The sequence below is a fragment of the Polypterus senegalus genome, chromosome 15, assembly GCF_016835505.1.
Source record: "Polypterus senegalus isolate Bchr_013 chromosome 15, ASM1683550v1, whole genome shotgun sequence".
NCBI lineage: Eukaryota > Metazoa > Chordata > Cladistia > Polypteriformes > Polypteridae > Polypterus > Polypterus senegalus.
In genome coordinates this window covers 97,112,246-97,139,705 of record NC_053168.1, presented here as the reverse complement: position 1 = coordinate 97,139,705, position 27,460 = coordinate 97,112,246, and the positions used below count along the sequence as shown (strand labels likewise).

General features: G+C 37.3%; 1 protein-coding gene and 1 non-coding gene across 2 annotated transcripts; both read right to left on the bottom strand.

Annotated features, from left to right (window-relative positions):
• Positions 1–925: 925 nt before the first annotated feature.
• Positions 926–26,861, bottom strand: LOC120515975 (polyadenylate-binding protein 1). The gene is made up of 15 exons (XM_039737377.1): positions 26,152–26,861; positions 18,087–18,280; positions 13,958–14,073; positions 13,199–13,338; positions 13,019–13,113; positions 12,191–12,328; positions 12,022–12,117; positions 11,658–11,930; positions 11,009–11,099; positions 10,788–10,901; positions 9,517–9,665; positions 7,998–8,082; positions 7,606–7,736; positions 7,363–7,461; positions 926–1,111 (listed from the first exon to the last, which is right to left on the bottom strand). The coding sequence occupies exons 1-14, from the start codon at positions 26,342–26,344 to the stop codon at positions 7,369–7,371; spliced, it is 1,908 nt and encodes a 635-aa protein (XP_039593311.1). The 5' UTR covers positions 26,345–26,861; the 3' UTR covers positions 926–1,111; positions 7,363–7,368.
• Positions 13,797–13,928, bottom strand: LOC120516213. Its single transcript, XR_005630804.1, has one exon. It is a non-coding gene; the product is annotated as a small nucleolar RNA SNORA5 (small nucleolar RNA).
• Positions 26,862–27,460: the final 599 nt, after the last annotated feature.

Genomic DNA, 27,460 nt, shown 5'->3' with positions numbered 1-27,460 from the left:
CAACTTCGTTTTTTCTAGGTCAGCACTTAAATTGACTCAAAGTTGGTCCCCAAGTGGTGCTGGCTATCCATGGTACACATCAACTACATGTTCTGCTTTGCTCTCAGTTGTGAGGTTAAAAATAGCTGCTAGACAGAAGGGCTGTTACAAAGTTTTGCTCGACCATCTTCGAGGATGTATGGAAAGATCAAAGGTTGAAGACAGCTCAGTGCAAACACTCCACATCTAATTACCTAATTGACGCCTTCCAGTATACTTATGATTTGACGCTAACGTCATTCTTTCATAAGTAGCCTACCACATGCTCTCTCTAGAAAAAATGTTTCAACAATGCACATCCTAGTAGGTTTAACATATTTCCTTCAAGTGGTGAACATTCACAGTACAGGAACAAAAGTCCTTGTGTTTATATAAAGTCTTGCCCATACACATTTCATTTTTCACACACACACACACACCCCACCTATGGCAAGCTCAGTGAGGCTGACCACCACATACATGTCTGTAGCATTTATTCAAGCCTGGTCTCTGAAGATTACAAGGAATGAGATTACTCTCTAGTGGTCAGACGTAGGACGAAAGCAGCAATTATCTAATAAGATGGCACATTTAAATGTTATGGTATTGGTGCAATGACACACTAGCTTATGCATTACTACTTTCAATGACATAAAATGGGGAAAAAAAAAAACAAAAAAAACATAGCATTAGCTCTGGTAAACTGTACAAAAAATTATGAAACAAGTCTTAATGTAACATTTTTATTAAAGCAAGCATTTAAATTTTCTACTGCTCAGCTACCAAATCACACTGTCAACAAGATTGACAATCTGAGCAGTTGCACAGTAAAGGAATACAAAAGAAAGGAATGGTTTTCTCATGTACTGTGGTGAAAACTGAAACCCCGGGTTAATTCTCTTTTCCATTTTTTTTTTTTTTTTTAAAACATTAATCTAGGACTAGAATGAACTTTTCTAGACCCGGCATTGATTTGTTCCTTTCCTTTTTATAAATTTTATTTTTTGCAATGTTTTGAGTATTTTAGCATTTTTCAATGTTTAATTTTTTTTTCTTCAGTGAAGCAAGTTGGTCTGTTGAACTTCCCTCAGCTCTGTGAAAAGAAAAAAAAAAAAATCAAGTCTAAAACAATGCTATTATGGCAAACACACGCAAGACTATAGTTATATATCTTCATAGCTAGAATATTCTGAACACAATTTCAACTTAAGCCACAACTGTATATAGGTGAACATACGAATAAGATATTAATGGCTGTTAGAAAATATTATACACTATGTTGCACTTTTATAGAAAGGAAACCACATCTTGCTAGTTATTTTGGAACTGCAAGTTATTTTCACTGGTTACAGCTTCATACCTATAAGATTTGAGCTTATCATTCTCCAGAGTTCATGTACCATCATTTGTCTACAAAGTTTTAATTAGCACTTCACCCAATTCATTACTCTAGGTTTAGTTCCTCTGATGTACTCAACTGTTATTTTATCCTAAAATTTTACAGATTAAACTGAACAGAATGGGCTAACAACGTTTCTCAACCTTTAAGTATTTGCGACCCAAGTTTTCATAAGTTTCAATCATACCCCCCTAACGTTTTTTTTTTTTATATAAAGGAGCCCAACAATACCAATTTGTTCTTTAAGGATATATATCATAGATGCATATTTTACTATGCCTACTTTTGACATTTATCTATTTTTCTAGTATCAGAAGGTAGTTTTAAGTTAATTTGTTTTGGTTTCAATAGATTTTTCATATTTTGGATTCTTGTTCTCTTTTTTCACATCTTCGTGCCCCCCTTTGTTACTTTGCGCTCCCCTAGAGAGGCTCGCCCCACAGTTTGAGAACCACTGGGCTAACATTTAAATTTTAGAGAATCAATACTGTGGTAATACAGAACTGTCACAAGATGCCAATGCAAAAGCTTTCCACCCAAATGTAACTGTGGCAAATCTTTGGGACAATATATTTACCAATACTTCCCAGATTTACTGTGTGCAAGTCTCTTTGCAATGGGGCCCACATGTCCAGGTTTTTCCTTCAATAGATTTTTTTTCCCTTCCCGGATGGCACAGGCATATTTCCAAGATTCAACAGGCTCAAAATTGTGAAAGAGTGGTTCAAGGAGCACAAGACATTTTCACACATGGATTGGCTAACCAGAGTTTAGACCTTACTCAAATGACAATCTTTAGATTGCACTAGTCCAAATCTCCAATTATCAATATAAAATCTTAGTGAAAAAACACTGAATGGAAATAAATGTGTCATTGTATAAGCTTATTGAAAAACGGTGGATGTTTGCCATAATCAAAGCTAATGGCGGGTCCAATGTAATAGACTTTTTTTGACCAGGCAGTATACTTGAAATGGTGGCTTCTTTAGAAATTATGAGGGGCATTCAATAATCTACCTCTGTAGGAAAGTTAAAAAAAATAAAAAATTATATATAATTTTTTTTTTTTTTCCAATAGTCCTGATAGCACCATACACTTCATCCACTTTTGACTTGTTTGACCTTCGAACCAAGGTATTACAGCTGCCTTGATATCTCCATTTCTTGTAAACCACTGTATTTCTTCAAATTTTACCGATTTCTTCAAAACAGGAAATATTCTGAAGGAGCCGGTTCAGGACTGTAGGGTGGATGGCTCAGCTGCTGGAATCCACATTAACATGACAGTGGAAGCTGAAATACGAAGGCTGCAAGGCTGAGTTCAGGTAGTAGGTAAGACAGACACTGAGTGAAGAGTTACCAGACAACTGGGCATCTACAGTATAAGTAGTAAGGGTGACTGCAAGAAGGGTGCTTGGCATGATACCTGGACAGAGGAAAGAGAAAAAAAGGAAACCTGGTGGTGGAATGGGGACGTATATAAAAAAAAAAAAAAACACTTTAAAAACCACTCTTTTTAGTGAACTTAAGTCTCTCGTACATCAATCGTAAAATAAAAGCATGGGTGCTTTTGCTAAGATTTTAGGAAGTGTTTTTTGAATGTTGATTGATGAATGAGACTTTACTTTTTAGAGCACATCTGAACTTAATACAAGTGTTGTTTTTAAAAAGTTTATATACATATACACAATAATTTACTTTCAACAAAGAAAAAAGCAGTGGTATGTCTTTCATTTTCTAGGAACATCAGAGTACTGGAGTGTTTTCCCGAACCAGGATTTTTAGTGAAGCAGTATTTAGTTGTATGAAATAAAATCAAATGTGAAAAACTGGCTGTGCAAATATTAGGGTACTCTTGTAATTTTGCTGATTTGAGTGCATGTAACTGCTCAATACTGATTACTTGCAACACCAAATTGGTTGGATTAGCTCATTAAGTCTTGAACTTCAAACGGATGTGTCCAATCGTGAGAAAAGGTATTTTAAGGTGGTCAATTGCAAGTTGTGCTTCCCTTTGACTCTCCTCTGAAGAGTGACAGCATAGGATCCTCAAAGCAACTCTCAAAAGATCTGAAAACAGATTCAGTATCATTGTTTAGGGGAAGGCTACAAAAAGCTCTCAAGAGGTTTAAACTGTCAGTTTCAACTGTAAGGAATGTAATCAGGAAATGGAAGGCCACAGGCACAGTTCCTGTTAAACCCAGGTCTGGCAGGCCAAGAAAAATACAGGAGCAGTATATGCACAGGATTGTGAGAATGTTAGACAACCCACAGATCACCTCCAAAGACCTGCAAGAACATCTTGCTGCAGATGGTGCATCTGTACATCGTTCTACAATTCAGCGCAATTGGCACAAAACATCTGAATTTAGCCTTGGGATTAATAATCTCTGTACGGCAGGGTGATGAGAAAGCCCTTTCTGCACTCACGCCACAAACAGTCGCTTGTTGTATGCAAATGCTCATTTACCAAGCCAGATTCATTTTTGAACAAAGTGCTATGGACTGACAAGACAAAAATTACATTTGGTCATAAAATGCGCTTTGCATGGCGGAAGAACACCACATTCCAAGAAAAACACTCGTTACCCATTGTCAAATGTGGTGGAGGTTCCATCATGCTGTGGAGCTGTGTGGCTAGTTCAGGGACTGGGCCCTTGTTAAAGTCGAGGGTCGGGCGAATGCAACCCAATAAATTCTTTAGGATATTCAAGCACAAAGAAGTTAACCAGGACAGCCAAGAACAACATGAAGAAAGGAAAGGCTGCTGGCCCAGATGACATACCTGTGAAAGTATAGAGGCATTCGAGTTTTTGGCAGTAGAGTTTTTAACTAGATGGTTTAATGGAATCTTGTAAAGTGAGAGGATGCCGGAGGAGTGGAGAAGTGTGCTGGTACCGAATTTTAAGAATAACGGTGATGTGCAGAGCTATAGTAACTACAGGATGATAAAATTCATGAGCCACAGCATAAAGTTATGAAAAAAAGTAGTGGAAGCTAGGTTAAGAGGCGATGAGTGAGCAGCATGACGCCTTAAAACACACCACAGACACGATATTTGCTCCAAGGGTGTTGAAGTATAGAGAAGGCCAGGAGTTGTATTGTATCTTTGTGGAGCTGGAGAAAGCATAAGACATGGTGCCTCGAGAGGAATTGTAGTATTGAATGAGGAAGTCGGGAGTGGCAGAGATAAGGAGGAGTTGTACAGGATATGTATGAGGGAAGTGTGACAGTGGAGAGGTCTGCAGAAGGAGACAGATGCATTCAACGTGGAGGTGGGACTACATCAAGGATCAGCTCCGAGCAGTTTATGTTGACAGAGGAGATTAGACAGGAGTCCCTGTAGACTATGTATGCTAATAACATTGTGATCTGTAGTGAAGAGTAGGGAGCAGGCTAAGGTTGAGGAGACCCGGCACTAGAGAGGAAAGGAGGTCAGTAGAAACAAGACAGAATACATTACATGTGTGTAAAAGAGGGAGGTCAGTTGAATGGTGATGATGCAGGACAAAGGTGGATGAGTTTAACTACTTGGGATCAACAGTAGATGGGATTGAGGAAGAAAGGATTTAAGAAAAAAAAAAAATACATGCAGTGTGAAATGGGTAGATCAGCCAAGAGTAAAAGGGAAGGTCTACAGGACAGCAGTGACACCTGCTTTTTATATGGATTGGAGATTTTTTTGGTCAGTGCTATAGAGACAGAAGTGGAGGTGGCAAAACTAAAGATGCTAAGCTTTACAAAGGGCAACTGAATGAAGGATTATGGGGAAGACTCGCCATAAACTGCAGTCATGGGTCTCCTTCAGCATTTCCCCCTTGTTTTGCGAGAAATCATCACTGAACGTTGCAACAAATCTAGAATTTTCTTATGTGCATAAGTAACCTTGAGACATGTCACAACATGCTCTTTCATACTTAGGTAGATAAATTGAACACCCCTCACACTTCAAAATGCATAGAGAACATTAATGTGACAAATTCCAGTAACACTTATTTGAAGGGTATCTACATTAAGAAATTCTTTATTTGTATTGAACAATTAAACATTGGTATTTGGAAGATATGAAACAATACCATTGCTCTTTAAAATAAAATAAAAAAATGAATCACCCATGTTATTTGTCCACCCTTTCTGGGAGATAGGGGAACTCCTTGTTTTAATACAATGCAATGGTATCTGCTTTTTAAAAGGTCTACATCACCTCGCAATTATAATCAAATATTGCTTCTTGAATAATGAACACTATTCAATAACCTATCCATGTGTTATGTCTCTCCATGTAGAAACCCTTCAGCACACATCTGTTAACCAAATTCATTACCACATGAGAAATTTAATTTCAACTCATTCAAGATTACACAGCTGGAAGACTCCTGTCCTTTTATGAATCTGTACATTACACCTCTTCAGTTCTTTTGGCAGCCACGTTAGTCTCGAAAATGTGTCCTCACAGTCCTCAGACAATAAAAGGCAGCATTTTAAAACCAGGATTTACAGCGGATGCTTGACAGCAGAATGGAATGAATGGAACATTTAAAGGGGAAAAAAAAAAAAAAAAGGCCATTGTGACTTATATTGCCTCTATTAACCACAGAATCCCTGAAACCTACGAAAATAATACCAGGCCACCTTAAATTTCCATGCACATCAATTGACACATTTGCATAACAGACAGACACTGGTGAAAGAGGTGTGAGGCAATTTAAGGGGGTGCGGCATTACAAATATTTTTGTAGGCTTTTCTGCACATATCACTTTTGCATCTCATGGTGCTCTGAAAATTCCAACAATTACCCACTTGACCGAGTGAGCACATTGTAGCTGTACTGTTGCAGTGGAAAAAGCTTGCATGCTTAGAGGAGCAATGTTAATTGGAATTGGAAACACAAACTTCTGATTGATGCGGTCACACAATGGAACATCGCATTTGAACTGCTAGAAAAGGTTCTTAGAACACAAGTGAGTCACCTCAGCAGCTCTATAAATAGGTAGCAAGGCTGTTCCTGGTGTGACCAGCATGCAAAACACTTGTCTGCAACACATCTGTGACCAGCATGCAAAACACTTGTCTGCAACACATCTGACACAGGTGCCCAGTTTTTAATGTACGATTGTCACATAGGAACCTGCTGCCCTAGATGATCATCTTTTGCAAGTTAGGACTACCGTGCCCACTGGCTTGAGAGATCTGATGATGCTTTGTTCAAAATCTTAATAAAGCCTTGGTACAGCAACTTCACTCAATTGCTTTATGGTTGGTATAGCATAATGCAGTTCAAAAACCTGTATCCTTAGTCGAAAGCCCCATTTTTCAAAAAAGGTGTAGGGTCTCAAACTTGACAAACTGCTATAGAATATTTTTTGGGCACAAGGTGAATTATAAAGAAGCCTCGAACTACCCTCTGTCACCAGTGCAGACTGTTTAAGGCTCTACTTGTTTGGATGTCAACCGAGATTAAATTTATGGGTGAAATTGAGATAAAATGATTTCACAAATTTGTTGTGTTACAATTAACATCTGAGTTGCACAGCTTACAATAAGGCTTTGCCTTTATCCAGTTCTTTACCAATGCACCGTTTTGAATCTGTATTAAGTTCACATATCTGATTTAAGTGTTGAAGATACCAACTTCAGTTAAAGAGGACACACCATTTTATATGAGACAGTAAAGTTATTTTTCAGCAGAAAGTCTTAACAGGAACATCACTAACATCTACTGGATTGGACACCACAAACAAAGATAAGCAAAAATATACATATTGAGCCGGATAGCGATTTACAAGATAGTTCTTGAGCAGCAGGAGGTGAAATTTTTGGTACAGATACATGCAATGCGCACAAGTATGAAAACGTAAATCACATAGAAAACTAGAGAATGCACTCTATACAAGAGGACTGTGGCAGGGTAACTACAGTCTCCCAGGAAAGGCTCCCACATTACCTTGACTTAGACACTTTGAACACCAGCTGAATTGGTCACAGCTTTCTGAGCAGCCTCCTTTGCTTGATGAGCTTGAAGCACAGCTACAGCTTCATCAACCTGAAACAAGATTTAACAATTGGCAAATGGAGCTTTTCAATAATTCTGAAGCAAGATGCATCTTTGCATTCATACAGGACAATATACACAAAAATGCACAAGTATTATAGTGCTTACTCTGGCTATTCTGTTACGTTAGCATACCTTAGAACGCAGAGACTCTGGTGATTCAAGCATGTGGAGTAATTCTGAGTTGTCTATCTCCAGAAGCATTCCAGTTATCTTGCCAGCCAGAGTGGGATGCATAGCTTGGATCAAAGGGAACAAACGCTCACCTAAAACAAGAAAAAGTCACATGTTCGTACAATCTGCAACTGTTAATGTACTTAAAATTACAGTAAAGGATGAAGCCATTTTAATTGTTATACAGAATGAGAAAAACCTTTAACTGCCAGAGCACCACCTGAAGTACTCTCATATACATTTTTTTTTAAATAAGTGAAAGAGCATGCATTTTAAAACAAATGCATGTTATGTCAATACAGTTTATGATCAATGCACTATCAAGCTTCTTCAAACATGCTGAAAACCCTTACCCAGCATTTGCTTCTGTTCCTGTGGAGGAGCTGCAGCCAACATTGAGGCAGTCAGAGGTTCCTGTCCTTGCACATGTACAGCAGGCTGAAGATACAAACAGTATATGAAAACCATATAGGTTTTTTCCGTTTTAGTGAAATTTTAAAACAATTCATGTTCTTAATGGCCTGCCAGAACTATGATAAAGAGTTCAAAGAACTACCTAGTTGAGGTCAACTGCATGATACTTTGCATGGAAATGAAATGGTTATATAGACTATATAATGTTTTTCTTTGCAAGCATTTGTGGCAGTAGCAAGCGGCCCACAATGGTCCTCTCAGACATTTCATGTATGGCAATGGCTCTACTACGCATCCAGGAAACAATGACTAGATGTGTAATTAGCCAACTTTTCTCAGTCAAACAGATCAGTTCCGAACTCTGCAAACTGTAAAAACACCAATACCTGCCTATGCTGGTGCTCCATCTTTGTCATGGCAAACTTCACGAAACAGAAGACAAGGACACAGTTCCATAAACACCACAAATGCATTCTCACTGTAAAATGTCTTTTTCCCCCCCCCATACTTTCTGCCATGAATGAAAGTGCATCAAAGCTGCTCTTGACTCATCACCAGCATTTTAGCATAATGAAAACACAATCCCTAATTCTAAAAACAGGGCATAATTGTTCAACCCCAACTGAATGCGTTGTAATATTCCACAATGTGAGCACACACTTCAAGCCTTAATAAAATGACATTCAAACTTAATATTTTGAAATTAAAAATTACCCTCTCATTTAATCAAATTAATCTTTGGTGCAATATAGCATAAATGGCCTGATGTAACAATACAAGAAACATTTCCTAATTTCATTTAATGGAACAGTGCAATATTTATCAAATTTGCAAATAATGAGCTTACAAAAAAAAAAGTAACAAATGGCCCCTAAACACTTCTAAGCAATTTAAAATCCCTTATCTCAGAGTATTTGAAAGGTGCTTTATCAGCTTGAATTCTAGTAAACTGATTGGATCAAGAAATCATTGAGCAGAACATCTTCAGTGATTTTGTTTCATGGGACAAATAGTCAGTGGTGCTTTATAAACAAGTGTCAACAAGTATGCAGCTTAACCATCCATTCAGCACAGCCAAAATCTCCAGATAACAAAAAGGTACCGGCATAGTCATTATGTGAAGGTGTGGGTGTAGTCACCACGGTAAAGATCCATCAAGTTCAAGATCGATTAACCTCCTTGGCCTTAACCTTGTGTTGCTCAGACTCTGCTGGGTCAGTATTCTGTAGCCATCTTATATAAGAAATAAACTACTAAAAAAAGTGAATTTCTATTCCCTCTCCCACTCTGGTTGCTTGACAATATTCATGGAACAGAGCCTTAAAGCATTCTTAAAATTCCCATGCTCCAGGTGTTTACAAATAAAAGCTTAAATGAAATGATCAAACAAATCGGAATGCTAGTGGAAAGAACTTAACACTTCTTTCGATTCAAACTGCAAAAAAGATTCAGGCCTACCTGCTGCATGGTAACTTGGGGCTGAGCACCCAAGTGCTGTTGTGGATTGCGCACTCCGGCAGCATACTTGTACTGTGGTACTCCACGGACCCCAGGAGCAGCTGCAGTTGCTGCTGCCGTGGCAGGGCGGGGGCCCATCGTCTGTGCAGCTGTTTTGAGAAAAATGAGCAAGATTTTTTAAAAAAGTGATGATTTTGAAAGAGACCAATTTAAATTGGTGCTTAAGACTATTTAAACTGTAATGTTACAATCAGAGTTATTGTATCATTTACCAACTTCTAAAACAAGCTTAATGCAGTGCAGAGATATAGCAGCTGGTGTCTACTCCAACAAGATTAAGAAAACAGTGTTCAGGGGGACTACACACTATCAAAGTAGATAACAGACAATGGATCAGTTAAAAGTAATTTGATATGGTGAACTTTACAGCCAAGGAGCATAAGAGGATAAATATTAAAACAATGACAAAATATACTTTAAGGTGGGATCACATTTTACTAGAATTAACTTCTACAAAGAAATTTTCATTGATATTGATTTTAAAGCACAAGATCTGGAAGGGAGACAACAGCTACACAATGGTAGGTCATAATACACCTCTTTAACAACTTAAACTGTCCCTTAACAAACAGACATCCAAGTTTTGATTAACAGTGTGTGAATTTGTGCCGAGGGATCAGAAGTGAGTTTTCATGCAATCCTTATGCCTATTCCAACCGAGTTACTGTGTCATTATCGAAATATGTAGAATATATTAATCTTGTACTTGAACTACGGGTATGTACATTGTTTAATAGTTAAAAAAAAAAATAAAAATCACAACACAAATTCAAAGCATAGTAATATTGCTTCACTTAAAGATTAAAACTTGTTAATAATTAAATATATAGCAAGTTCCAACTCGCATACAAGCTTGGTTTACAAACAATGGCAGCAAAGAAACATTAATTCTGTTCCTGTAGGCATTCATAACCCAAGGGCTGCTGGTGCAGCAAACTGCCAAGTCCACATTATTCAGAACTGCAAGAACAGTCTTAAATTTTCTGCATCTTTAGCAGTCAAACCAAACCAGCCTTAAACCAAGAGGTGCAGTTCTGTGATGAATGTTGCTATGTGTACTAGAATACATTAAAATCTGGACTAAGACATACTTTTAAACAAGACAGTTAAGTGGTTTAAATGCAGATTTGTTTCACTTTTTGGGGTTGCATGACTTAATTTTAACTCTTAGAGAAAGAGTAATAAAACCTCTGAAAGACAAATTCACATACCAACTCGCTGAGTGGACATGACCCGTGGCACCTGGGACGGATTTGTTCTGATTGGACCAAATGCAGGAGGTCTTGGAGCAGATGGGCGGAGTGTGCTTGGTATGTTCTGGAAATCTAAATTAAGCAAACAGTTTTGAACATATATACTGTATAAAAAACCACCAAGAACAGGAACACTAATGTTAAATCTAAGGAGGCTGAAATACTAGAAAAATACTCACGCTGAGGCCTCACTCCCTGTGTTGTCCAACGAGGGCTAGGTCTTAAAGGAGCAATTTGACTGGTTGGATAGTATGCAGCACGATTCTGAGCCTGGAGGGGACAATTTTTAAAAATCATTTAGCATAATAAGTATGCACTTACCACTTAGTAAACTACACCAAAATAAAGAAAAATCAGATAAAATCGTTAAGTCCCAATAATTTAGCATGAAGGTAATGCTGTTTATAATGCCTCTACCCCTTATCCAGCACAAAACCATAGGACATTCTCATCCCAGAAAACACCCACACCCAAGTTTACACCAAAAATGTGACATGTAAGCCTATACTTCAGTATTTCACTAACCACATTCAATTGATTAAACCAATGTAACCTCAGCCAGGGTCCCAGAAATAAACACACGATGGCAGAGGAGAAATATGCACAGATCTCACTCTGATAGTGACTAGAACTCTTTAGCTTATAGAAATAAATGGCTTATTTGGAGGTTGCAAACAACTTTTAAGCAGATACACTCCATGAAACTTTCTAAAGGCTAAATGCAAATACAGGGGGAAAAAAAAAGGTCTAAAAATTTCAATATATACAACTTTTACTTTATTCTGCATTTAGAAGCATATGCAAATATGAAAACTCAATAGAATTTACCTGAGGAATAGCTGCCATGAAGTAACCTGAAGGTGGTGCTGGTTGGTATGGGTTGATGACAGGATTGGGCACAGCTCTGACACTTGCCATTCGTTGCATGTACTGATTGGTTAGATGGGCCTGGCGCTCCTCTTTACGTTGGGCCAAAGCAACATACAAAGGTTTGGTAGCCACAATTCTACCATTCATTTCAGTCACAGCTTTGGTGGCTTCTTCAGGTGAAGAAAAACAAACAAAGCCAAAACCCTTGCTGCGTCCACCTTCCATCATTACCTAAAAGACATTACATTTTTGTTTGAAAAACCTAAAAACAGCCAAAATATTTAAATTTGAAAATAAAAGCAGGATAACCAGAAATACATACTTTTGCACTGGTGATGGTGCCAAAGGGTGAAAATTCTTTACGTAACCTCTCATCATCAATCCCGTCATCCAGATTTTTCACATATAAATTAACTCCCTACATACAACATAAACTGAATATTAATAAACAGAATGCATGTGTGCATATATAAGATATTCATCTAACTTACTTGATATCGAGTCATTCTATCTTGTTTCATTTGCTCAAATTTACGTTTTAGTTCTGTCTGGCGTTCTACTTTCTTCTGTGCACGGCCAACATAGATCTGTTTTCCATTGATCTCTTTGCCATTCATTTCATCAACTGCCTATAAAACGGGGGAAAAAAAATTAAGGCTCTTCAGCATTCAGAGGACTTCACTAAAGTTTTACCACCGTGTGCCCAGCATGATGAACAATCGTTTAACAAAGACTTCTACTGTGGCAAGTCCCATTTTCTCTGGTCCAATTTGGACACGTACAAGTTTGACTTATTGGTTCCCAAAATGGTTATGATGGAAGGAGGCAATCAGCCTGGTTTCAACATGTAACAGTTAATTTTGGCTTTTTCCAGACAGTGTAGTTAAACTACGAACCACTATTATCAATGCCTTCTCAAACTACAAAGATGTGCTGAACAATGCCCTCACAGTAATTTTTAAATTTATAGCAGCCTAGTATAGTACTCTGACCAGCAAAACATTCTATAGTGATTTATTGCAAAGAACTACAGTATCTGTTTACAAAACAAATGTGCATTTTCGAATCTAAGGTACATACTGCTTACTTTTTAACATTAGCGAAATGCAATCACCCCACTGTGATGAAATTGACCGTTTCATGATCTTCCACATTCCAAGTTATATAAAGTACTTTATTTTCAACATGTAAATGTGGTATTACCCAAAGTCATAAATGAGTGAGCTTTTCACCTTATCAAGTTAATTTGTTTTGAAAACATTAGGTATTTGAAGCAAAAGACCCACTAAAAGATTTACTGCGGTCAAATAAGTTATCACCTTTTGGGCATCTTCATGCCTCTCGAAGCTGACAAAACCAAAACCTTTAGATTTTCCACCATCATCAGTCATCACGCGAATACTCAGGGCAGGACCTAATTGAGGGGGAGAAATGTGTATAGTTCAGTCAAATTCTGAAAACCAACCTACAAAATACCTAGAACATACACAAAAATGTACCATATTTGCCAAATATCTCTTTTAATTTCTCATCATCCATGTCTTCCCCAAAGTTTTTAATATAAACATTTGTAAACTCTTTTGCTCTAGCTCCAAGCTCTGCTTCACGCTCTTTGCGAGACTTAAAACGTCCTACAAACCTGAAAGAAAAAAAAACCCAAAAGGCATAAATCACAACTGAACACTCACTCACTCACTGCTAAATTAAAATTTTAAAACTAAAATAGTAAAGAATATTTTTCACTTATATATTGCTGCAACACAGGTTCAATCTGGTTGGGCTAAGTAAGTATTAATGTTACACTGTTTCCATGGCCACTCACTATTCTGTATGAAACAAACGCCACATGCTGCCATCATCAGTCAGTGGGTAAGAGATGCACAAGTACATTTGATTGTTTCTATAATGAAAATGTTTTGCAGCAGCTAAACATCTACCAATTAATCTAGAAATTAAAGAATAGCCAAGCAAAGGGTTAGGACACAGTCCCAACAGTCAAATAAGCCTGTCAAACCAAGGGTCTGATCCTAGACAATGATCTGTATTAATTTTTTGTAATTATGCAAACTGTACACTGTTTCAAGAAAAAAAAAAAAAAACTGTTAGTGGCACCACTTTATCCCCATTTTGCACTTTAGCATATGGAGACTGTGTGCTACAAACATAATGTAGCAGCCATTTTGGCCAGTACAGTCTGTGGAAAATTGTACTGAATTTGACAAGGCTGCACTAGCTCCACAACTAACAAGACGACTTACACTTTACGGTCATTAAGAAGCATCCCATTCATCTTCTCAATTGCTCTTTCAGCTGCTTCCTGTGTTTCAAAATGCACAAATCCATATCCCTTTGATCCATTTTCATCACATACCACCTAAGTGTTTAGAGAAACATCAGGTTAGAAATTGCAGTTGCAACACTTTAGAATGATGGCACCAATCTGGTATTTTGGCATGTTGCTTTAAGATATTGTATATTGATCATTTTTAATGGTAGTGAGTCTTTTGGACAATATTACAAATAATTAAAGAGGTAGTTCACCAAGAAATGTTGATGTATATCAAGTTAGTAAAACTATTTGATTGCACCCATGAAGCTCTAAATCTAGCACAGTATAAACATGAAAGAATGTTAGTAGTGGAAACCCACACCCCCTAATTTGGGTAATTAGAACACTCTTGTCTAGAAATGCATTAGAACACAAAACCCATAAACACTTTGGCTAACAGCAAGACAACTAATCAAAACAAGAGCACTAAACTAAGGACTGTTAGCTTTAAAAAAGGTTTAACATCTTTACTTAGTAACTACTCATCTAAATATCTAATTTAATCAATGAACACAAGTTTATTGACACTTTACATTTTATTAGGTACCGTTTACATTTTTATGTAGGACTGGACAATTTGGCTCTGTAGGAAACTTCTTTCCTAAAAATCACTGCATTTTTTATTCAGGGCCAATATATCCCTTCCAGCTTGAAAGCAATTTGGTGGCATTTCCACAAAGATGAGCTTTTTTGGTAGGTTTCAATTCTCATTTAAATTATCACTAGAAACTACTGGCAAAACAGACTCACTTAAATATAACACAGAACATAATTCTGCCAAAGTTGATTGTGCATCAAAAATTGGATAGTAGTGTTAGGCCATGGACCACAAGTTTAAAATTGAGCAATTTATAGGATAGGTATCTAGACCACAATACTTCATTCCCTAGTAAACCTGCCCATGCTAAAGTTTAATCTTGGGTAACATTATATAAAAAACAAGCTGCTGGATTGGACAAATTTGCAAGGGGCCTTGCGTGAACCCAAGACACAGTGCAGGTTCTATTTATAGAACTAAGCTTTGCAAGTTTCCCAGCAGGTAACAGGTCCTGCAGTCATCAAAAATAAAAGCTACCTCTATCAACACAATGGTACAAAAGCAACATGACTGGGCAAAGAATTCAAGAACACCCACCCCCTCTATTGGCTTCTCAACATAGGCAAAGTATGGAAACACAGACAAATGTAGTATGAAGGATATGTAAAGCATTTTTTAAGTCAAAAGTTTTTCTTCACAATCATGGTAAGGTGGAGGCTTTGAACCAGCAAAGAATTAGGATTTAAAAGAAAAACACCTTCCACAATTGAGGCATGATTATGCCAACAAAAGTAAACTGGAATAAACGTTTCTCACAGATTCTAGTGGTAAGGAAACACTTCCTGTGTTCACTTTTCTACTTATAGGAGTCTTCATGGATGAAGTTTTGACATTTACCACAGGCGCACCCCTAATGCTAACCATTTTCAGCAATTACCATGTTACACTTACTGAAACTCTGTTCTGGTCAACTGAGCTTACAAACATTGCATAGCTAGTTCTGCCAAATTTGGAAAAGTGCCCTTCAACATTTAAATAGGATGGAATTCCTAGATTTTCCCAAGCTGAATACTGGATTCAGCACATGCTGCAACATCTTCAACAAACTTAAGTATGAAATCATAAGCTCTTTGTGCACTTGATCGTTGTTTGACAAGGTACACAATTTCCATGACCCTGCCTCTGTTCTTTGGCTCCAATATGTCCCCGAGATAGTAAGTGGTTATCACATGCATACTTGCACATTTACTCAATGTTTGTTTGTCAGGCTTCACAGGATAACTGACCATCTGATTTACAGTACTAGATGGGGAACACTTAAGAGTCAATTTTTGATGACTTTGAGGTTTTAGTTGTCTAATCTTTGAACACATTACAGTTCAGAAAGATTTGCAATAAAAATAAAAATCTATTAGATCTGTGCATGCTCACAAAGTGACTTGATGCACTTGGCCTAATCAATGAAGCAAACTTCTTTCTTTGGATATGCGATAAATGATTTAAGACTTTATTTCTTGTAATTCTACCTTTGTTTGGAAAATTTAACCTATGCTGACGTTTTAGGATATCTGTTCACTGAAACCACCATCAATGCAAGTTCTGATAAGAATTAGTACAAATGGTTAATCAAAAAAAAAAAAAAAATCTTATCGTGCTAATTCACCTTATCAGCCTTTGCCACCAGATGTACAAGCTATGTAAAAAAAAAAAATCTTACACGTGGAGCACAGATTTAACTACATGAATTGCAGTGCTCTTAGTAAGCAAAATGTTGGGTGAAGCTGCAACAGTTTTAGGAGACTGAAAATGTGTCAAGAGGTATCATGCTGTAGTCTGCTTAATTGTCCATACAGCAAACCGCCACTGTGTCATGGTGCTATAACTTCTTCTATGGAAACTGGCAGGGCTTCTACAATATATCCAAAATCTTCATACTAAACAAAACAAATCACACTTTGCACCAGTTTCAGTTTTGATTTCCTTGCAACTTCACTGCAGTTCCGCTACACACTACTCTTGGATATGATGAAACACGCAGCACAATACAACAGTACAAGTGCACAAGAGAAAGACACTCTGTAGATCAGTCAACTTCAAGTACTAGTCTTAATTGTAGTTATTAATTCTATTAAGTGTGGACTAGTTTCCCCAACTTTTCTGCTAAATACTCTAGTATTAGGTTGGCGATTGCATGAAGCCATACCCGTCCAGTACTATGCAAATTTAATGTATATAGTACAATAGTGAATCAGTAACTTTACATATGGGGAAAAAAAAAAGTCCAGTAAACACTTAAATCAGGTTGGACACTGTAAAGACCAGAGGTTTCTGTATTCAGTTTAACATGTGGCAATGATATTTCCCTATGTACATAAGAGAAAAACCAAAAACACCTGACAAAAAAATGCTGGCCTCAGATGATTCGCACCATCAAGTACATTAGCATTTGGCTCCATATTGCACTACAGACACTGCATGCTATTATGTTTAATCTTTTTTTTTTTTTTAATATAAAAAAAGTCATTGTTTTAGCCAAAAAAAAAAAAAGTTGCAGTTATGTTGGAAGAGTCATGGCTACTTAAATGTTATTAGATCTCGCATTGAAGCTTAAATACTTCACAAGCAATTAGACGGCTATGGCCACCCAATGTTTTCTTCTGGTACCCTACAAAATCCCAGTACAATTTAGATGCTGGTAGTTTTTAATTTGACCAACAGGTCAACACTAGAACTACACAAGAGAAAACTTTAAAATCAGACTCAATATTCTTCACAATTTACCAAGGTTCCTGGTGAAACCTACAGCATAATGTAAACTCCCTGATCCCCTTTAAACATGTATCATCTCTGGTTGACTGAGTTCAGCAGTACATTATTCAAAATTTTAAAAAAGCCAAAAACAACAAATGGAGGTAATGGAGTAATGCCTCATTATCTGGTGGTACAAATCAACTTGGATTAGCTTGTTCAAATTTGTTGCGCCAATATTCACTTGGACTGCCTTCAGAGACACTGCAGATAAACACATCCAATCTATGCAAAAAAATAAATTCCTACCCATACCTTCACCATTAAGTCAGAACTTTATAATCTGTTCAGCTAGATGCAAACAAGTCTCCAAGGGATGGTCATGTTACATATGCAAATGATATGGTGTTAGGGATCCATTACCTTCAAAAACACCTTTAGAGTGCTACAACATGAATAAAGGCAGTAAAGGTATAACAACTAAACTGATACACAAATGCACCTCATAAAAGTACCTGGACACTAAAAGAAATAAAACATAACAGTTGTCCATTAAAATTGTGATATGGATGTCTTCTGTGCACAAGTAACGATTAATGCATTTATTGGTTAAAGCGGCAAGTTTGTTACATGCATTTTAGGCCAGATCATCAACTGCTAGAATTCCAGCTTACCTAAACATAGCCCTCTTACCATTTAGTCTGTTTACATAAAACTGCAAACTCAAAACCAGTAATTAAATATTACCCGAAAAAAAATATTTAACACTTACCTTGCAAGAAAGGATATTCCCAAAAGCAGAGAATGTATCATATAAAGCCTTGTTGTCAATCGATTTATCTAGATTCTTGATGAAGATGTTACCAACTCCACTCTTTCTCAAGGAGGGATCACGCTGGGACCACATAATTCTAACTGGTTTTCCCTTTATCACATCAAAGTTCATAGTGTCTAAAGCTCTTTCAGCTAGACAAAAAAAAAAAAAAAGCTAATTAAGGCAGGATTACAATCTCTTAAGAGCTCAACAAAAACAGTTCATAAATGAATTTCAGTTAATTTTATTATGTATTGTACTTGTTTAGCTTCATTAGTCAAGTGCTGTACCCAGCTGTGTACATGAAAATTGTGCAATTACTTTGTATATAAACAATAGGTATGCTTAGACTTGCTTAATCAGTGACCTTATCTTAAAGCTGACAGACACTTCATTTAATATAAACTGTAACTAATCACAATTAGTCAAACAGAACAGAAAAAGTAGAAAGGACGTAGAATCTAACACAAATACCCCAAAAGTGACTACCTCACATGCAACTTCAGAATTCTTGGATATAATTCACTTGTTCACATATACCAAGATATCAACCAATTTCTCAGTTTAACAACTTTTAACATGCAGCAACTCTGAAAGATGTTCTCCCACAACTGACTATATTCAACCAAGGACCAAACCAGACTTCCCTTTTAGGGAAGTGGGATGATAGAAACTGGAGTAAAAGCTGACACTGGGTGAACATACAAACTCAAAGGCAAGATGTAAAGTTTTAATCCCAATATACTGTATACCACAACACTAATGCTACCCACTGCACCACTGCGTATCATAAAATTAATCTTTTCACATTGAATTTTCCTGTGTAACCATTTAATATATGGTATTTTATACCTTCAAACTATCCACCTGTCTGGTTGTCCAGCTGGAAGCTGGGTCTTGTTATTCCAAAAGATGCACAAGCCCTCAGTTGCTAATCATAGAAAAACTTCTGCAAAGCTCAAACTAGTCTTCAGTATCAGGAAATTAAGAATTCTACTAAGTCTAGACTTGGATTAATTGGATAATGTGCCACATGAGGGTGGGCATCTAACTAAAAGTGGGAGTTCAGGGTGTAGTGTGTAGATGGGTGCAGAATTGGCTCAGTCACAGGGGTGCAATGAACCCTTTCTTGCCAGACGTTAAGAGAATTCCACAGGAGTCATTGATAGGGCCACTGCTATTTGAAATACATTACCAGCAATGTGTGAAAGACAGGTATTGTACATAATGCCTAGGAAAACTATAGAATGCACAACTTTTTAAGCAAACCATGAAATATCTGTTACTTTAATATGCTATATACTTTCCCTAGGCTTTCACACTTTGATCTCCTATTATGGCATTCTACACGATGCCTAATTTCACACAATCAGTAAGATATTAAATATATACAAATAAGAACTCAAACTTCCTAAATTTAAAAAAAAAAATAAATCACTGCTTATTCATATTTTAAGTGGTGGCCCTTATGACAAGTATCTGTGCAGGTATCAGGAAGACTGCTGTTCAAGTCCTGTTACTACCAGAAGGGATCAGACACTTAACATTAAAACTTCAACCACTGCAAGAGAACTTGGTTGTTCCAAGTATATTGCAGCCTTAAAATGACACTAATTCAATAATGTGGAAACTCAATTGGGAATCATTTTAACACTGCAGCTGGAACTGCACTTACATCCAGTGCTGAACAGGCCAAGACTGTCACAGTATACAGTGTCTCGCCATTCAAATTAAAATTCTAACTGAAAGCTCACTCTGCAGTGACCAAGTCTGTAATTAGCAGAAAGAATCAAAATGCTACACTAACCTTTGCTGTTGCTTGGACAGAGGAGGGAACTGGTCCAGAGTTCACTTTAGTGAAAAAAGCAAGTTATTTCCTTGGGTCTGATGGGAAACATTATGCTCTGTGTAAAACTGGGTAAAGACTGAACCCAAAAAGTGTGCAAAAAAAAAAAAGTTACATTTGGAAGGGGAAGTACCATGGTTTGATAGTGGCAAAGTTTCTACTTCCGAAAGCCTCTATTTCAGCTACATGGCTGAGCAAATGCAAATGTCTCAGAACCTCCTTCAGCAACATCCATTTCCTCCCCTTCAAGCAGCTCACAATCAGTTCACAATAATTTTATGCAAAACATTAAACCCTGTAATGGCCAGCCCAAAATACAGATCTACATGTAAACCTGATAGAGAATCTCGGTGGGGTGGGGGGTCTGGGGAGAAGGCTAACAAACCCACAACTGTTACCAAACTGAGGAACAAACTGAAAAAAGTAGACCGAGATCAATCCAGATCAGCAAGAAAAACTAGTTATGTCCTGCGGGTGCAATTGTGCTCAAGTTTTTTTTGTTGAAGTCCCTTGATTTTGTAAAATATGCAACAGCAGCAATATATCCATAGCTAATGTTTTTAAATTTTGAGCAACGAAAATGAATATTTCAGAAAAAGCCAAGTGTTCATAAATTGTTCTCTGCTTTTGATCACCAAGTGTGTGTTTGTAATATATAAAACACACACATACCCTCATGATTTGGATTGGAATACAAGTAATCTGGTCAAGTCTGCAGAATTCGTGAAATCCTTACAGAGGGACTTGGACAGCATACAGGCTTCGGCAGATTTGTGACAGATGAAATTTAAAGAAAGAATATTAGGTTTGAATATACAATGAGGTCTGAGTATCGAAAGTACACCTTAGGAGAACGATGTAAAAGTTGCAATTAGCTCAAAACTACCAACTGCCAGACAGTGTTCTGAAGCAATTAAGAAGGATAACAGAATATTATATTATATAGCATGTTGTGTAGAGCACAAGTTTTATGACACACTGGTGAGGAGTCATTTGAATTACTGCATACATGTTTAATCTACAGGCTACAAAAGAAACTATGAACAGAATAAGTGCATGGACAGAATGTAAAATGAATTCAACAAGAACACAGGAACACGGCTGGAAACAAAGGTAAATTTAACACAAACAGGAGGTTTGTCTTTACACAGCCAGAGACACAAGGAATAAGCAACCAAGTAATGTGATGCAGCAGGACTTTAGGTAGTTTAATAAAAAAAAAAATTGACTTTGGTTACTTCAGAAGAATTAAAAGGAGAACTAGCTAGCTTGGTTGGACTGAAAGTGTGAAAGTGCAATCTAGGTAAGAATATGCCAATTTTGTGAAGTCTGGATGTAGGATTAGGCTAAATACATCCAACTAACCTTGCCCCATCAACATACAAAATTGAAGGCAAGTATCTTACTGATATCTCAAATGGTAAACACCAGGGGCCTCATCCATAAATGGTGTGTACGCACAAAAATGCCAGATTCCATGCTCACATCACGATGTATGAAAACTAAACTTGACGTAAAGCCAGGCACATTTGCACATGAGCTCGAACCATACCGTACATAAATTTTCGGCTCAGTTTTGCAAACTGGCTGCACCTGACATCAAAGCAGTGCTACTGTTCCTGGGTGGCTTCCCTTTATTTTTTAGGATCACATCCCTGACATGGCCTTTATCAAATACACTGACATTAACCCCATACTGTTTAGTTTAAGGCATCTGACTGTAAGCAACATGTAACCATATAATGGTGCATGGAATGGCCAAACTATTCAAAAAACTATAGCTGCTTTTGAGTTATTCTTAGTGTACCACGGAGTATTTTAACCCCATGTATCGTAGTGTGGAATCAGCTCTACAGCACTTGATTGGAAAGCTCTACCACAGATTGAGTCAAGAGCATAATGAATTGCTGGGGTACGGTTTCTAGCACACGCTGCCTCAGCCAAGTGCACAGTCTATTTGAAATTCTTCCATCTGGTAAAGGCTTCAGAGTCTTTCCTGCATGAACCTAGCGGTTCACAAACAAGTTTCATCCCAAGAGATACAAGCGCACACAATCAGTCCATCAAGCGCATCATTATAAAGTACAATTACCTCACTGTAAACTTGCATTACGGTTGTAGCTTTCATATTGTGTATTTTTCATTTTTATTAATCATATTACAGGTGAAATTCCGTTAAAAAACTCAGGGACCTAAAAAATATTTTTTTGTAATAAGATTCTGTATTTGTTACTATAGTGCTTTCTTCAACTTGTATCCAGGCGTTTGCAATCATTTCAATAGCTTCTTTTGCATTAATTTTAATCTCCTCCTGCCTACAAGTTATGCCGAGAAGAACTTTCGTGCTATATAAGCCCCTGTCTTGCACCCCAAAACATGAGGTTTAGTCTCAGTACTTTAGCAAAACCAGCTTTATTCAGCTTGAAACAGGAACGGCAGATATTTATTGTAGCGTGATCTGTCACTCTGCTATACACAGACAAAGCAGTCAGGCAGGGTCGTGGCCAGGTTAGTGATTAAGTAATCCGGTTATCTGCATTTATAATTTACGTGCTCCTATCCCTGCATCACCCATCGAGATCTTTTCTGTTTACTTTAGCGGAGAGACGCAGCATATCTTTGTGCATGCTGTTGCTCCATACAGACGCGGAGATTGCACTTCAGGACGCTCTTCGGCTTGCTGTCTAGTTGGGGGAGGTCGCAAGAGAGTTTACAAACCTCACACTTTCTTAAATGAGTGCCGCAATAATGTTTCTTGAACAAGCATCACTGAACCACATAAAAACAGCTTTTTCAACGTCTTCAAATGCAGTTCATGTACGTTTGCAACCAAAGATTTTTATACTTTTTTTGTTCTGTCTTTCAAGAAAGTTTCAATGGCGAAATTCTGAATTCACTGGCAATGTCCTTTTTCTCTTTGCCGCAATCAACAGCTGCAAAAAATTAGTTTTTTTCTAATATGAAATGTTATCATTTTATCATGTATGCCGTATCTATAGGAAGGTGACAGCGAGTTAAATTCCAATGGATGTTTTTCAAATGTTTACGTGTAATAAGCAAAACGCATCACTGAAAACCACAAGGGAAAAAAAAAAAGTATGATTAAAGTTCGAAGGAAAAAAATTTGTTTGGTGATCATTGTGCACAACTGAGCGGCGGCCACAGAACTGACTGCTCTGTGGATGACTCATTCAGGCATTTCAAGGTCTTTTGTGCACTTTGTTGTAATGAATGTATCTGCTGAATGTACTTCTTAGTAACGAGATTTCTACAGCAGTCGGGACCATAAAAACACTTTGTTGTAATGAAAGTTGTTTTAATGGAATTTTATCCATATTTGTTATTTTACCATTTTATAGGAAAATAAGCTTATAGAGGATATGTATACTGAATTTCACTGTACCATACAAAAACCAAAAGAAATTAATTCAACAGAAGAGAGCACGTACTAATAGATGACAACTGGCTTCTAAGACGATTTAGATTTCCAGGCACAATCTTCTTGATGCACTTATCACTTTTCAGATGAAACGCAATAAAAGTATATTACATTATACAGATAAATTAACTTTGTTTAAAAAAATGTATACTGTTAAACATATGTACACAATGGACAGTGCCCGTTCAGTGACTTGTTCCTGCCTTGCACTGCATGCTTCCTAGGACCTGCGCAACCCTGGATGGAGAGATGGATGGAATAATTAAACATGTACTACGAAGATTTTTCAATGGTCCTTGCAAGTTTAAGAATCTGCATTCCAAGCTTACGGATGGCTTGACATTTATTACAGAGCTGATAGTGTAGCAATTGGTTACTTGGAGAAAGAAGAGGATGGACAAAAATTGGAACGTTTGAAAGAGACAGAATGGCATAAATTTATTTCTTCGAGAGTTGCAAAAGGCACAAGAAAGCATCTTGAGGGAGGCAGGAACAATCTCTGGATGGGGCAACAGCTTGTCACTAACATTGCACCAATATGGCCCCATGTTTAATACATGCTTTGATTTACTTCATCATGAAAATGATATCAAGTATAAATCTTAGTACTTGAATTGTTCAGAGTGCTGTAATATGTAATGTATTGTGTTCTATCGTTTAAGCTAGTAGTGACTCACACAGAGTACAAAGAACGACGCACAATACGGAGAATTTAATGAGCTACTTTAGATATGATAGGATTTGAGAAACTAGTAAATTAAAAGATTTTAGATTAAGTTTCTGATGTTCTACCTTAATGACAAAATAAACCACGTGATTAAATTGGAAAATGAGCCTTTACTCCACGGTAACCCTTTTTTCCCTCTGTACTCTAAGCTTCCATATGACACTCAGACTGTTGGGCTAGGACTGGCCTTTTCACAGCTAGATATCTGACAACTTTATTTAGGGCACTCTGCGACTATGAACTTTCGATAAACTTCCTTTTGTTGTTTATACAACTGCTTAAACCATCAAATAGTACGTTCTTCCTTGCCCCCACTTGGCATTAACGTATATTTCCCCGTGCTTTTGCCATTGTTTTTTTAATAATGCTAAATTTAAATTTATATTGATTTACATATTCAAAGAAGCGTTAACTTTGGGAGGAATCCGGGGGGCACGATTGTTACATTTCACGCAGATCGGAATTTACGTAGCGGAAGGCTTACGAACTGGTTTAATGCACCTGAATTTTTTAGTGGGTACGTACATTTCAACTTTTGTCCGTACGCCATGTTTTAGTGTGAAGTCTACGCACGGAGTTATGCATGAGGCCCCATTACCCTACCCTTGAGCAAAAACTAAAAATTTTAAATTACTTAATATGTGCAAAATACATAGCAAATGCTATGCGATAGAGCTTTTGCACTATGGAGGAAAGCTGCTTTCAATTCACTGTCATGTAAATATTCCTCCATCTGGTAGCTATTGTAAATGAGACAACATGGGTCATAACGGATCAAACGGGAATTCTGTAACAAATGAATATATAAAACCAAACCGTCTTAAACCAAAAAACGCCAGAGTTGCAAAATTTTACAAAAGCGCAAAAAAACTACCTTCAGCAAGTGAAAATGCAAGGCAGGGCAACTCTTTGCACACATTTACCATAATTCAGGTGTAAATCTTGCTTCAAATATAAACTAAAATCAGAGGAAAACAAACTATTTTTGGAGAACGACGAGATTTTTCTATTTCAAGACAAGTTATTGTAACATTACACAACGGCAACTGGCCCGATAACTACCACCCTATAATAGAAACCAGGAAAAGTGCACATCTGCCCGACTTCTTTAATGTCCCAACAAAATGAAGCCAATTAATTTTCTTCCAACCATGTTATTTAAAAATCCAGATTTGCAGATGAAACAAAAATCAAATGGGGGGAGGAGACACTTACACTGCAATACTGCTTAAAACGTTACACTTAAAGGAACCCCTAAGTTTAAAAGTACTCCGTAAATTACAAAAAGAACGACATGACAATGTAAGGTTGATTTAAAGGGCAACTAAAACTACGACTGTGACTGCAATAGGCGGAAAATCAACCGCCCTAAGCAGTTTTCTCCAGGTGGGGAGAACCAGGACCGCTAACAAGCCTGCAGCAGGCAAACCTTGCGTTTTAGTTGTCGAATAAGCCCGCCCACATTAGCAACAAGTTGCGCAAGCACTTTAGAACTATGGGAAGACGAAATCCACGTGCATTTAGGTTTCGCCCAATGGCCACCATCTTTACTGAATTACAATTAATTAGAAAGTTACAACAAAGTCCATGCATTGTAGTCAAACGCGAAAGTCACTTCGAAACAAACTTAACACTGCTCTTAAAACTTTTATACGTATATCAGAAAAAAATTAAGCCGATGTCACTGTTGTCGCAAAATACAGCCCACCCCACTGAAACGTCATTAAAGCGTGGTTGAAGGGCCTATATATCACGACGCCATAATGGCACACAAATCACCTTCCCACCAAAATTAAAGGAGGCAAACATTGTGTGTCTATAATTTAATTCAATCAAAGGCAAAGCTTCATTTTAAAAAGCAATTCGTGTGAAGCACTGCTACCGGATATTAATATCTACTCAGTACCATACCCTGAAAATATCACGAGTTTAAGTGAATATTTCAACAACCCGCACACTTAAATTAAGATGTTTGGGGAAATATCTAGCAAGACGACCGGTTAATACTCACCATCGGCGGGTTGCTGGAAGTTGACATAGGCGTAACCGAGAGAACGACGTGTAATCATATCCCTGCACACCCTGATCGACAAGATAGGCCCTGCTGGACTGAATTTCTCATACAGCATGGCCTCGGTGACATCCGGGTGCAGATCGCCAACATAGAGGGAAGCCATCGGGTAACTCGGAGCGCTGGGATTCATCTCGGTAATTCACGAAAACAAAAACAAAAAAAATAAATAAAAATGAAAAATACGACGACGTCGGAATTCGTTAAGTTGTTTAAGAGTCCCAATTAAACGTGTAGATCAATGCTGCGTCTTTAGCGTCGTAATTCTCAACTTCTTAATAGACAAAAGTAGTGAAAAAATAAGATGGTCAAACTAAAAATCTTTCTCAAGTTGTGTCTTCAAATTGAACGACTGGAGTAAAATCAAAAGAGAAGATGAAAAATCAAATGCAAAAATGGTAGGCCTTTCCGTCACCAGGGTTTTTCTTCTGCGATTTTTTCCTTTTTTACTTTCTTGACCAGTCGATGGAAATGCTTCACCGTATTTTTTTTTATTAAAAAAATAAAAAGGAAATATTTTTGTGTTTTTATTGTTTTTATTAATTTTTTTATTTTTTTTTATTTTTTTAAATAAGATGTGTGCCGAGGCTACCTCAGGAGCACACACTCACACACACAGCACTAACAGCCGGGGTTTAGGGGAGGTGTACATTCAAATACGTCTTAATTTATACTCCGCTTGCGTCATCGAATGAACCATTGCTTACCAACGGGAAAAAAAGGAGGGTGGAAAGGAATATACCACCAAGGACGTTCTTGAAGCGCAGAAATGCGCAGATGTTTAGGGTTGGTTGGGTGACACCTAAAAAAAAAAAAAAGTTTAAACTAAGTCTTTAAATAATGCTATCATTATGTTATAAAATGCATAATGAAAGCGAATTAATCAACATATAATACTACATTTGGGAGCCACATTCTGAACCTTCTTTTTCCAGTGGGCACCGAGAGACTTTGCGGGTGCTTTCATTTCAAGTTGAATGCACTTACACGGAGTAACAGACAAAAAAAACACACGTAAAAGAAAATAACTTTACAGATCCCTAGACTGAAACAAGATGTCACAGGACCAAATTCAACATCATTCCGCTCAAATTTGCAATTTCGAATATATATGTGCTTTGTTATTAAACCGTTGTAAACCTATAGCAAACGTTTAAAACTCTGTATACAGGTATTTAAAACACCGGAAAAGCATAATATTTGTATGAATCTGAACAGGTAGCGCCGTGATACATTACTGCAAAATAAT

Bases quoted from the DNA above. Each gene is read 5' to 3' on its own strand.
- LOC120515975 (XM_039737377.1), bottom strand. From the start codon at position 26,344: ATGAATCCCAGCGCTCCGAGTTACCCGATGGCTTCCCTCTATGTTGGC. The intron at 11,100-11,657 runs GTAAATTCTATT...TGTCCCCTCCAG, and splicing joins TCATGGCAGCTATTCCTCAG to GCTCAGAATCGTGCTGCATA. The intron at 8,083-9,516 runs GTAGGCCTGAAT...TTGTATCTTCAG, and splicing joins CCCAAGTTACCATGCAGCAG to CCTGCTGTACATGTGCAAGG.